Genomic DNA, 14,151 nt, shown 5'->3' with positions numbered 1-14,151 from the left:
ACACCCAGAAACACAGTTTGCCTTCGTTCAACAGTCCAGTCAGAGAGCTTCTTCAGAATGCAGCGTATGTAGGTTTGTACATTCTGAGACTGTTATCTGGGCGTCTTTGCTCCATTTCTATTCGCATGACTGCTGAAAATCAAAGCTTTCAAGTTACTGAAGAAGACGATGACAGCAGCTGATGATTTAAGATGGCTAAGCAAACCCGTCCTACTACCAACCACTTGACACAAGCGGTGGGGAATATTTCAAGGCTTATCTGTCTTCTTCCCAGAGAAAAAAAAAAAATCCCAGTCAGCAAGCCAGCACGCATGCTACCATTCTACTTAACAGGAAAATATGTTTGTTTCCTGTTATATCTGACAGCCCCATTTACCTTTTGTGCAACTTGGGTCACCCAGTGGGAAGTGCAGTTGCTGAGGTCTGGCCCTTTGGAACACCAGGTCCCTGCCACAGTGCAGAGGAAGGAGGCGATGCCTGTGCCACAGAGTAAAAACAAGAGTTGGAGGGAGGCCAAAGACCTGCTCAGATACAGTTTCTCCTGCTGATCTCATTCATCCAGACTCTCTGCTGCCGGAAACGAACTGTTCAGCACCAACACACATTTCCAAACATTGTTAAACCCTGCCAGCTTTGTACAGTCGACACAAACTGAGAGGTGGGGGGGGGGGGGGGGGGGGATGCAAAGAATCAGGATCAGGTTGCTACAAAGCTTGGACAAAACTGACAGAAAAAAACATTCAAATTCCTGTACACAGACACATTGGAGAATTGTAAACATTTCATATTCTGCTCTAGATGTCTAAATGAAATACAAGATTAGTCCTAATGAATGCCACTTTCCTGACAACAGCGACAACATTTTTAATCCAAGACTCTTTCCCTTTTCGCCCCCACAGTCAAAACATTGTCTCTTTCTCGCTTTCATCCCGCGATAGCCCTGCTTTATATTTTGACAGTCCTGTCAGTCTGCGTGATGGGGTGTTAAGGTAACTCAGAAAAGATTCCTGTGTGAGTATCATTGTCAACGGAACTGGTAGAACCACAATCAGCACAACGTTCTTCTTACTGTTGCTTTTGATACTCCACTTCCTTCACTCTCAGAAGTGGGTTTTTAGCTATGAGGAACAAAAAAAAAAAAAAAAAAAAAGTGTGTGTGTTCATCTTTCCAGTTAAGAGAGTAATGATTTACTTTGTTGTTGTTGTATTTTACATCATCATCTTTACCGCTCGCCGCTGTGCTCCATGATGACAACATTTTTTTATTTCTCCTTTCCATGTTCACTCATTGCAAAAAAAAAAAAAAAAAGGATTTCTAATGACATACACACAACAAAGTGCAATACGCCGATAGATTTTTAAAAGCCTTGTTACTTTCTTTCTGAAAAGGCTCTTATCATGCTAGATTACTCTTAAAATCTTTGGTGGCCTTTAGTTAAAATGACACTCACTAAACACGAAAGCAAAGATGGAAATAGTACATGAAGCTATAAATAATCACAAATAAAGTAACAGGGCCATGTCAGTGTTTTGTCCAACTCTTTGTAGCTTTGTTCCTTTTCACCGGTTTGCTACTCAAGTATTTCCGAGATGCTTTGGCATGTAAGAGAAACAAAGAGGACAAAGAGACTAAAGCAAAGTAAAATAAAACCAAAATGTGTTTCTAATTAATCGGCAAGCTGGTTTTGCTACTCAATGCTGTCAAACGCGGCGGTAAAGGCGACATTACGCATGCCTGTAACAAATGAGTCGATGAACCATCTGACAGCGCAAAACTTGAGGAATCACCTTGAGTTGGAAAGGCTGTAATTGTTTTTTAAGACCAGCTGCTCCTGGACATGTTGCGTGCTGTTTGGAGATGAAGACCAAGTTTGGAAAAATCCAGGAAAATGGAAAAGGGTTGACAGATACGCAAGTTGAAGATTCACTATCTTATTCAAAAAGGGTTTCAATCTTTCTTTTTGTGCATTTAAAGGAAAAAAACAACTCAAGCAAACATAAAAACAGATTTTGCTGTTTCCATTAACCTTTTTTTCTCTGCTTTACTTCAAAAAAGGTTGACAGAAACTCGACTACTGAGACGATCACAGCATACGCTGGGATTACCTCTGGTGCCTTTGGGACAGGGCCTCTCCACAGTGGTTCCCGTGTGCGTCTGGGGCCAGTCGATGGCTCTCCTCCTGGTTGCCTCACAGAAGCGCCTGGGTGTTTGCGGCATCTCTGGGACTGTAGGTTCCGCTGTACCTGAGCCACGAGTGTCCTCAAACGGATCCCTCCCCTCCCTGGGGTCTGCTCCTGCTACAGTGGTGTCAGCTTGCCCCTTCACAGCCGATGCAGCGGTGGTGGCAAAGACTGTGGAGGTCTTTGGTGCCAGTGATGAGACGGAGGAATCCTCGGTAGGCACTAGAGCGAGAGAAAGAGAGATGCTGTTAGAGCTCCAGCCCTTTGTAGAAAGATGATGAGCTAGAATTACAGCTGCAGGTTCCTTTCAGGTTTGCCCAGACTCATATAACATAGTGCATATAGGTCAGGAGTAATTTAATAAACAGAATTAAGTGTTGTCTTTGGCCAAATGGCATTTTTATTATATGCATTATTACTGCAATATATCGTCATACTTCTGCATGTGATATGATATCTGTACACTGGGAACAAATATCAATATTTCCCCTGTTGCCATTTTGACAAGTTATTCATTGTGTGTGTGTGTGTGTGTGTGTGTGTGTGCGCGCGCGCGTGTGTGCGTGTGCGCTTCTATTTGAGTGTTAAACCATCTTAGTGAGGACATTTTGGTCCTCACTTCCCCAAGACAGTTTTTAAGGGCTGTTTAGAGATTAAGACTTGAATTTTGGATTAAGATTAGAACTAAGAGTAGGTTCAGGTTAGGGTCAGGTTTTGTGTTCGGCATTTTGTTATTATGGTAAACGTTAGGATAATGATAGTGGTGCACACGTGTTTGTGTGTGCGTGTGCGTGCGTGTGTGTGTGTGTGAGAGTCAGAGACACACACTAAGCTTCTGTGAATTCTATGAAACTGACATCACAGTTCACTGAATAAATACATCACTCTTGCTTTTTGCCTTTTTAGGGACATTTTCCAGTTGCACAAATATTGTGATGCTTTACAGATGAATTATTTTGCAATATAAATAATCCAATTTTGATGCTTAGCAATGTTATTGCGTGCAAAGTATTGTGATGGTATCATGAGTTTCTCTGCAATATTCATTTCTACTTATCATGCCCTCAGAACCTTATAGAGAATTCTATTGAAAAATGACTGGGAGCTGCTTTTGGAGTGCTAATGAGGTCACACTGGAGGTGACCTTTGACCCTGTCATTTGTGTTTGTGTTAATTGTTGTCATTATAGATATGTTATTTTTAGTTATATCCAGAAACCTATTTTCTGAGGTCACAGTAACTTCACTAACAATATCTAATGAGTTCATCCACATGTCCACGTGATTATTTGCACCCAATGCAGAAGAATTCCGGTCTCGGTGGGATATCACAGCCGTGAGAATGTGACAGATGTGGTGGGCACGAAAGCATAACAAGCTTGTTAGTATTGCTGGAGTTATTGCTGCAAATAACTCGCGGAAATATAAACTTTATTCAGCTTTCACTTGTTACTCCTCCTCCGCCTCTCAACTTCCTCACAGGAGAAAATCAAGGCAAAAGTTGCCAGCCTTGTACCATCTATCGCTCGCTATTCCTCGTTTCCTTAAGCCCATAAATAAGCCACACTCTGGTGGTGGGGCATCTCTTGACATAAAAGTGATTGCCTCCCAACAGAGTCAGTACCTTGAGCTGATTAAATGTCAACAATGAAGACAAAGCTTGTCTGCATTTGACTTTTTTTCTCCCCCCGCCAAGTTCATCTCTCTCACTTTGATAAAGCTGCTGCGTGGAAGCGGAGCTGCACCGCTCCCAGCTAAAGCCATACATCAGCAATAATGCGATTCAACCCGTCCACGCCTGGCCGCTGAGGCAAATCTATGTGTGAATGTGCACATGCATGTGTTTGCTCCATTGTTCAGACGTATTCCTGCTTAAGATCATAGATGGATATCTGCGGCACGGAGCCTGTAGATAACTAGGAAATGAGAGCAGAAATAGGAAATCCATAAATTGTGTACATATGAATAGCTGATGTGAATACAAAGAAACAACAATGTTTGTGTGTGTGTGTGTGTGTGTATGTGTGTGTGTGTGTTTATGTGGACTGTCTCAGTGACTCGTCTCCAGCATGAATGAATCATATGTTTTACCCACGACAATCTGATTGTACTTGAAGATAAAAGCAACTTGCCACAATGAGGTCCAGCATTGTGAAAGCCGCTGTAGTGTTGTGTTCAGGTTCCCAGGGTGCTTCTGGGAAAATGCAATATCATGCTATCTGACACTCCATTATCAGACACATATCTCCATTTCCTGAGGGAGAGTGGCGACAAAGCCAACATTTCACGTTTCACACTAATCAGCCGGTCGGAGGGGGAATCTTTCCTCTTTCATTCCAATGAAATATCTGAGTTTATTACAAACGCTGATATCTGTTGATGTGGTCAGGAGGCCACAGTGGGTGGGGGGATGTTGTAAAAAAAAAAAAAAAAAACACCACCACCACCCCCCAAAAAAATAAAACCACCACAACATGAAACACACAAGAGACCACCCTGCACAGAGGCTGAATTGTGACATTTTACACAATGACCTTTTCTCCTGGCAGGAGCCCCGGCTAATTACCTTACACTCATTCAGTTATTGTGTGACTGTCTCCTAGACGTTCACAGGCTGATATGGCAGCGCTAACAGCTAGCGTGTGCCGTTAGCATGATGAGCGGCTGTTCATGAGGCCGCCGTGTTTCACCCTCAGCTATGAAGGTGTGCGGTATTACTCGGATGAAATGAGGTGAGACAGGGACCAGAAAATTGCCAAGAGGATCCAAGAAATGGAGCTGGTATGATAAGAATGTCTCCCTTTGTAGAAAAACACAACAGAGTAGCCTTCTTTCTGATTCCTTTCAAGCATTTTTTTACCTCCTATCAGGACAAACAGCTCTGAACTGACTACACCGTAATGATATAACAATGCTGTTTAAAGGGGGAAAAGGTGGTGCTTTAAAATACATTATGTATTGCTTGTGAAGGTTTTTATTGACTCAGGAAAAGTACAATGATTCATAGGCCGACTTGGTTGATTCAATATACGCACATAATGTAATACAAGGGAAAGTGTAATTGAGTTGGAGAATATTAAACCTCTCCATACCTGAGCAAACTCCAGCTTTTCCGCGGGCTGATAGAAGACCTAATATGCATCTGCTTTAACAGCATGCTCGAATCAACTGATTAAACCGCGCCCGTGCCGATCTAAAAAGCAGAAACATCCCACATTTCACCGCAAATTATCAGAAATAATGAGAAATATTGAATTAGGTCTTAATGTTTCTGTTTTATGTTTTGTCATCCACGTAAATGTTTGTAAAACCAGTTAGTTATGGTGTTTTATTCAGTTTGAGATGCCATAAACGGTTGAGGAAAACACAATATTCTGCAGCTACTCTTTAGACTGTAATTATTTTCATTATGCAAACTCAGTTGATTATTCTCATCATTAATCATTTAAGGGATAAATGTCAGAAACACACAGTTACCCAGAGCCCATGGAAACAACTTTATATTGCTTTCGGGTAAAGGTCATTTTTGGATTTCTCCCTTTGAATTCTTTCTAAAATACCTGGAAATTCAAAATCATTTAGCTTATCCATTACACCCGAACTGTCAGTTAATAATGTAGCTGACCAACAGGAAACATTAATTTTACGATTAAATATTTACACGACTATCGCGAAGCAGCACTCCAAGGTGGTGAGGTTTCAGGTTACACCCTTTTCCTCGTTTGTACTACAATGTACTTGTACTCTGGACTTTCAGGTGTTATCACTGTCCAACTACAGTCACTAACCCCTTTTACACAACCTGTTCCAGGCAGTAATATTGTGCCAATATTGTACTTCACTGTCTGGATAATAGAGCACAGCAAAGAAGAAGAATGTTCCGCCGGCAGCAGAGGAAGTGACAGCGTTAAATGGATGTCTGGTAAAAGGGGGACAACTCACTCTAGACACCAACGTTAGGTTACGTGTCATGCATCCTAATGTGGAACGTTGGGAGTGCAACAGTAAAATTAAAGACCCTTCAAGGGATGGGCATGAAATTAGCAGCAGTTAAAAATACAGCGGATCATGCATCGTGTAACTGCTGGTCACTGTTTACTGTATTTGTACCTGTACCAATCTAATTAACACGAAATGAAATGAAATCACTCGGCATCTTTATGTAGTTGTCGCCTGGGAAATGTCAACTGAGCTAATGAATGATTTTATAAATACTCAGTGACAATCCTCCTGTGATATGGCTTTTTTTTTTTTAAACCCATATCATTGTTTTTGACCTGCTAGGGATACAGTGGGCAGCCTACAAACCTCAGTCTGGTTCAGCTCACCTTCACCAACTTACAGGCCGACCCCTAGGCCTAGATGGGAGGGCTCATTCGGGGCTAACGAAAGCTAAACAATTTTTGGATTCGGGTGATTGAGTTGTTATGACAACCAAAATAATGAATCTTATGTTCAATTTCTAAGTATTGAGCTTCCTAAATCCAACACAACGGTGATTTAAGACATTTCCGAAGCCATGCAATGTAATTTATCTGTAAAAATGTAATACCCGTGGAGTTTGTTGGACATTTTGGTGCGGCGAATGCATCGCAAAGCAGTTTTTGACATTTTCTTAAACTGGATCAATACTATTGTCATTTGCAGCCCTTGAACACACATACAGTATAGTCCTATGAGCTCAAGTGCTCAATAATATTAAGACAGCGTATTCTTGTATTCATTCCCTGCAAAAAAAGGCACCAAATCAGCTTTTCTACCCAATATTCTTCAGTTATCTAAGACTATTCGACCCTCCGTCACTCACACTCGTGTTCATTCTCTCAGGCGGACTCGTAAAATCAAATCCCTTCAATTAGTACGGGCCACTCAGATGTTGTGATTTTTCTTATCAAAGGCGAGATGCAATCTCTGTGGATGTAGAGTTGGAGTATCATGGGTTTCATAGCAGTGTGCGATTGTGAATAATATCACAAACATCAAATATACAAGGCACATACACACACATATTCAATGCATCAAGTAACATGTTTGTCAGACTTTGATACATTAGCGGGCTTGTTTTGATGTCTCTGCACCATGCACGCTACAATTTTCTTTTGATTGCGAAGAGCAGAATCCCCTCCAGTAAGAGCCCTGCATCCTCCGATAGCACTCTAGCAAAAGAGGGCTGCACCAATTAGCTACCATTTCTCTCAAGAGGCAGTGAAGTCACTCTTTATGGGCAATCTGACACCAGAGGCATACTGTTGCCATATGCTGAATAATACCTCTCGTAAATAATGTAAGAGTTCAGAGAGAGAGAGAGCGAGAGAGAGAGAGAGAAAGAGAGAGAGAAAGAGAGAGATCGAACACTTGAAAAACTGTCACTCAAAAAAAAAAGTATGGATTAAAACAGAGCTAAAAGAGAAAAAAAAAATCATCAGTCAAGTCATCAGAGATTAAGCATGATTGGTTTTATCACCCCCCGGAATTTTCTGTGAGGAAGATGACAACACATTTGATACAACAATCGCATCATCAAAGGCCTAATCATTCTGTATGTCCTTGTAGCTCAAATGGATGCACTAAAAGAACTTAAAAAAAATCTCAAATGACAAACACACAGTCGCTGCAATCGGCGTACCTGTCTATACAGACACCAGGATAAATGGATCATAAGCTGGCTAATAGCAGCTATTAGGAGGAGCAGTGACAGCTCACAGCCAAGTCAAGCTGTTTTAATTGGTTTATATTTCCAAGATAAATCACTCACAAGCTAATCCTCCTAGTATACCATCAAATAGACCCACAGACTAGAAAGGATATGTTACACTGAACATAAGAACCGGGCTAATTCATCGGAAGCTGAATTAGCTAGCTCTGGTAGCTTGACAGCTGAATGGATGCTAATGTTTGCGCGTATCTATGTTTTAAAGGTAACTGCACTGTAACTAATGGTAAAGTTGTATGTATTCTCTCCAAATCAAACATTTAAAGCTGTTACACCTTACATAAATTAAAAATTTCATTTCCTCCTTACATTCCAAGCCAGAAATACTGCTCATTTCTTGGCTCAGCACATCGTGATTTACTGTTTAACAACAAACAAAGCAAAAAAGGTGTTTTCTGATTATAGTTTAGTTCACTGAAACAGTGTTTCAGAACAAGTTTGTGAAAGTTCGGGAAAAAAAATCAACTGTGCCATTCCAAGAAACTGACCTCAGATATTATACAATTTATACAAGGGGGGGGGGGGGTTTGGAGGAAAAGAAACTTGTTTACAATTCTGTCTTTGAACCACCTCAGTGTAGTTGTACTCCTTAATATCGCAATCAGGATTTGGCTCCAAATATCCAGCCTTGCTAGGGTTCTATGATGTATAGCTCAGTGGAACATAATCCCCAAATTAGCATCAATCCACTGCTAAAGCTTGAAAAGGAGAGAAAACCTCTCAACACTGTATAAAAGCTGTGCAATACAATTTTCATTGTGAGCTAGACTAAAAGCTACAAGTAGAGAGCGGGATAAACATACATCAGACACAGAGAGTAGAAGCAGCTAGCCTGCCTCCGTCTGGAAACGTCGCTAAATTAATTTGCTCTAATTACTTTAATCTGTAAATCAATGTTCTGAACAATGATGCGCTGTTTTACAGTCACCACTTGCTGCCTACAACTGCTAAGAGAGAATTTTTCACCCTGCAATGTGCTAATTAGAAAGGATGCTACAATTACGAAGCGTTTTTCCCGCGGTCTTGAACATGTGATCCAACAATCACTTTACGGCTGTGAATGAATTTGTAGGCTTCGAAACAGATACTTGCAGCTGTGAAACATGACATTACTGCCATATTGTTTTTAGCCAATGACCTCACATGCTTCCTCTGTCACATGTGAGGTCATTGGCTACATCTTTGCACCTGATAGCTTCAGAGTGAGAATGTAGCATGTGTGAGGATCATGCTACCCCCCCCCCCCCCGTACATGCCCTGACTGACTAAAAGATGCGCTTGCATAGCAGCTAGGACCCAAACCCTTTTCCAGATTCAACTAACTTAGCCAGAATGACCTTGATGCACATTTTGAAAAAAAATTGTAGTAAAAAAAAAAAAAAAAACATACAAAAAAACGCACACCAGGGGGCGATAAAGACCTTTAGCTAAGCTACTGCACCATGGTTTACGTTGTAAAACTACGCTAACTACTCCCTGGCATCACAGACATGCTAGATTTATCTAAATCATCACAAGTCAACAAATATGCAAATGAGACTAAACGAGACTGTAACCAAACGAAGACAAATAAACACAAGAATAAGACATGGTGTGACTCCATGTGTCCTCATTTGTCGAGCATTTCAGCTTGTCTCAGTAACAAGACTTGCCTTAGTGAACTGAACTGTGTAAAAGCTACAGTTGGTCTTTATGCCTCTTTACTTAGAGCTGGTGCTCGTAATTAATGACAGAGAAACAAATCCCTCAAGACATGAATTTTACATTAGGTTGTTTATATGCGCTCATGCTGTTCTGCTTCTTTCAAACCTACGTGACAAGAGTGTACAGCTCGGCATGGAGGCTAAAAGAGCTCCCAGACAATTTGTGTGCAATATAATTCCACACATAAAAAAAAAAAAAAAAATTCAAGTCACCGGTCACAAGGCTTGCAACTTTATTGACACTTATTTAAAGAGGGACAGACAGAAAAAGCTCTGCTGGACATATCCTGTGTCTGTGTGAGGTAATTTATGAGACTTGAAACTGAACACTGTGGAGCAGACATAGCGGTCACAACTAGACGGTCTGAGGGGCCAAAGCAGCTCACAATAAAGGGACATGCAGACAGTGAGATATATGTGCCGACAGAAATAACCTCAGTCCAAAAGCACTCTGTCCTCTCCAACAATGTTCTGCCTTAATTATGGCCGGCGAATAATTAGAGTTCTGTCTTTTTACTTGGGCTGAACACGATGATTCAGACGGAGGAAAAGCAACTTTGTGTTTGACACATCGATACATCCAGGCTCACCAACAAGTCTTAGTCAGAGATTCGGACGCAGACCAACGTGCAGAAAGGTGCACAGCCACAAAATGGCTGAACACAAACATTGGCTGTGTGATGACAGATATTTGTGGCATGCAGAATGTGAAACGGTGGGTTTTGTTTGGCATTTGAACTCGCCGCAGAGCCCATTTGTGCTAACAGATTACACCAAGTGGCTAAGCCTTTCGGACAAAGCTATTAATTTTATGCCTCTCGTCTTTAGGCTTCAGATCAATGGTACCTCGAAGACAAATTAATTTTCTCCTTTCTCCCCTTGTTAGTTTGAAATACTCGCTGCTGTCAATCTTTTTTTTTTTTTTAATTCATTGGGCTGAAATCAGTTAATGTCTTTGCACATCACACACTACGCCTCACCGGCGTCTCTCAAAGTTTAGTCATGTTGAGCACTTTGCTTTTGTATTGGCAAGCGGCAACGCTTTGAAAAAGACCTCTGAGAAGGCAAACTCTGAAAATATTGATCGCTTCTGTTTTGTGTTCACAATGCATTAGCAGAGCGCACGCATTTTCTTTAACTACGTGTGAATTGTTTGGAACAATATGCAGCGCAATCAATTCGGGGACTGATCCAAGCTAATCACTACTAGTCTTAAGAAACCTGCAGTGTTACAAACAATCCACACAAGGTAAAGGAAATACCGACAAGTTGCTAAGATCAATTATATTCTGCTTTGATCACTTTGCTAAAACTCCCTGGTATAAAACCCTAATCCTGCTGGCACTGCAGTGCCTCTATGGGATGAGCATTATAGCCAAGGTTGATGCTTCTGACAGAAAAGGACACACACTCTTGTAGAGTTACACCGGTCCAACAAAGACGAGAAATACACTCGGTTTGGTGTTTGAGGTTACTTCACTCTGTGGTCGATGAATCTTAATGGGCACAATTAATTTCCTTTATGCCTCAAGTGCCCCTCAGTTTCAGAGACAGAGAGACATTATTTCAGCACCATTACATTACCTCTCAGAATAGGCTGTTTAATTCAACAGCATATCACAGGCAGCTATAAATCCTAATGGCTACACAGTAAAGAAGGTGTAGATCTGAAAAAGAAGTCGACAAGAACCAATTATTTTCAAGTGCTATTCACAAAGCCGGTGCCGCTGCTGTTGGTCGTGGCATTTTCAGATGACTCCTCTGTCTTCTTGAGCTCAAAATGTTCCCATAAAACATACTTAGTGACCCGCAGCGACATGTTCTGCTGCTAAGATGCAGTTCTGATTGGATCACAAAAACAGAATCATGGCAGGGATCTGGTTCTTGATTAAACACACTGTTCCTGCAGCAGCAGCAGCAAGTGGCAAATGTTTACCGATGCATTACTGTAGCAGAGAGAGCACATTAAACCCTCCATTGGAAATGTTCTTTGATGGCCGGTTTCCTGCTCTACCACAGCCTCTTCTGAGACATGGTGGGTAATTATGATAATGCACTTGTTAATTACATTTATATACATCAGGATGTTCAGAGTTGAGCAGGCAGTTTGCATGCATGGAGAACTCATTAAAGTATTTTTCATATCTGCTCCAACATACACTTAATTGAGGCTTCGGTTGTTTTGGCAAACAGACACAAACTTTGAGTCCCCCGGGTGTCGAGTTATCATGCTGAAGAGATTCCAGGGAATGGCAGGAAAACAAACAGATGTGTTGACAAGAGGCCAGAGTTCAGGAGCACACAGCCTCCATTGAGACATCAGCACCAATCCCCCACGCCCCCTTCAACAGCTTGGGTTGAGAATCAGATTTCCCCCTGGCAGACCCTCTTGTATATCCAGAAGTGAAAAAAATCATGATCTAATCTGGACCAGTGCTTGGGGGCAACCTGAGATTCTAACGTAATGCTCAACCAGGTCAAGCTCCTTGTTTCCCTGCTTCACACAGAAGGCTTAGCTGGTTTCTGTGGGATAAGATGGCAGCAGTCAGGTAATTAAGCCCATTATCAGCTTGATGTAAGGCCGCCGTCTGATGACACGTATGTCGCCTCTCAGAATTTCACAGATTAATTTAAGCCCCCTGAACGCCTGACAAGATTCTTCCCTGTAATTGATCTGTCTTTGTCGCCATTCCTCTACCTCTATTCACCCACTGCTGCATTATGTTCACACACATGTTCGTATAGTGGTCTTAAAAAAAATTGCTACAACAGAAAGGTCATTTTCTCCTGATCTATTACAAAAATGGCTCCTGTGGCGCTGATGATGTAGCCATGGCAACAAAAACTTGAAAACCCCCAAGGTAAAGGAGGAGAGGATAACCTCTCTCATACTGCGCACAATACTTCTCCAATGTATTCCAAGCATTAGAGGGGGGTTCAGGAGGGCAGTGTTCATAATGGTTTTGGATAAGGCCTGAGATTAAGGAATTTGATAGGGTCCAACTCTCAGCTGGAATGAGTGCCTCGGCTTCCCTCATGGTAATAAAGATGTGGGTTTGGTAGCGGTGCAATCCCACCGGGAGCTGACCCTCATTCCAAGGTGAATCTGTAAATTCTGTCTGCAAATGAGCCCTCTCCCCAAAACTAACACAACCCTCTTCTCTCTATCACACCTGAATTGCATTCAAAATTAAAAGGCAGCCATCTGCGACACTGCAATTATACAACAGAGGAAGAAAGACAATGAAGTACAAGAAAATGGGGCAACCCTTCTCACCTTCAGCAGGATCCGGCGGTCCGAAGTCAAGGTCATAGCGCAGGATGTAAAAGTTATTCCACACATACAGCTGGTTGTCCCGGGGGTTGTAATCCACAGCGGTGATGTACTGGTACTGGTTGGGGAACTGAATGTCTGTGTACTCTCCTTGGCTCAGCTTGGTGTTGTAGATGTAGTCAATTTGGCTCCTACTGGATTCGCTCTCGTTCTCTTCGTAGGTCGAGCGAACAACGTGGAGCACGCCGCACACCATAAAGGCGTTAGAGGCTGATCGTTTGTCATACGCCGTTTCCCATGTGGCCTCAAAGCGTAGCGTGTACGGGTTGAGCTGGCTCACCACTATGCGCCCATTGTTCTGCTCTGTGGCGTAGATTACCCACAAGCCCCTCTCATCTACCGCCAGGTCAATGTCTGTCTTGCCACCCCAGCGGTACGGCGATGTGTCGTGATAGTTGGCGTTATTAACAATAGCCTCGCCACTTTTGATGCGCGTGCGCAGGTCAAACTTGACAATGTTGCGAGTGCGTTCCTTGTTAAAGAAGATAGCACCATCATAGGCTACAAAGCCCGTCCCGTCAACACGGTGCGGTAACTTATAGGTAGTCGTCTGGCGACCATTTTTGAAGTCCTCCAGAGAGGCGTACTCGATGAGGGTGTCAGTGCGGTATGGCGTCCATGGCATGAAGAAGACTTTGTCTCCAGCCTGTAGCGGGTCTTTGCACCATGACCCCGCTTGCTGCTCTGCCTCGAACAGGAATGTGGCGTCTCCCACGCCCTTCAGTGTCCCGGGACAAATGAAAACTAGTGACAAAGAAGAGAATGAAACAAAACACAATAAGGTAAAAAAATCTTTCTCATATGAAAAGCATGATTCTTGCTGCTGTACAACTCAGGACACAAAGACTGTGAATTCGGAGGAATAGTTTACTTTCTTCTAATGAAAAGGGGGGGGGGGGTAAAATAAATGAAAGTGAAGGGGACTTGCATCTCAAGGCTCTGCTGCTACATCATAACAGGGACAAAAGAAAACAAAATAAATAACAAAAAAGGTAAAAACCTGTAAATGAAAGACATGAGAAATGAAGAGGTTTTTTTGTTTTGCCTTTTTTTTTTTTTTAACTTTTGATACCAGTGTGTCTCTGACATCAAATGTCACATGAACAGTTGGATTTATGGACACACTGCACATGCATACCATGACAGAGGTTGTAAAAAAAAAAAGAAAAGGGAACAGACTTCACATCTTGTGATAAGAGTGAACAACAGCTTGTCAATGGT

At 42.1% G+C, this 14,151-nt stretch overlaps 1 protein-coding gene across 10 annotated transcripts in view; it reads right to left on the bottom strand.

Annotated features, from left to right (window-relative positions):
• adgrl2b.1 (adhesion G protein-coupled receptor L2b, tandem duplicate 1) overlaps positions 1–14,151 on the bottom strand; it is an 89,954-nt gene that overhangs the window by 28,621 nt on the left and 47,182 nt on the right. For all 10 annotated transcript variants that reach the window (XM_086203962.1, XM_086203965.1, XM_086203966.1 and 7 more), the window contains 3 exons: positions 12,874–13,674; positions 2,107–2,403; positions 377–477 (listed from right to left, as the gene is read on the bottom strand). In XM_086203962.1, coding sequence (XP_086060088.1) covers positions 377–477; positions 2,107–2,403; positions 12,874–13,674 — 1,199 coding nt within the window. The remainder of the gene's footprint in view (positions 1–376; positions 478–2,106; positions 2,404–12,873; positions 13,675–14,151) is intronic.

Source organism: Aulostomus chinensis, chromosome 5, assembly GCF_037954235.1.
Source record: "Aulostomus chinensis isolate RoL2024-O1b breed Wild chromosome 5, RoL_Achi_v1.0, whole genome shotgun sequence".
Classification (NCBI taxonomy): Eukaryota; Metazoa; Chordata; class Actinopteri; order Syngnathiformes; family Aulostomidae; genus Aulostomus; species Aulostomus chinensis.
The sequence above is the reverse complement of the archived record's forward strand: the minus strand, read 5'-3'. Positions and strand labels throughout refer to the sequence as shown.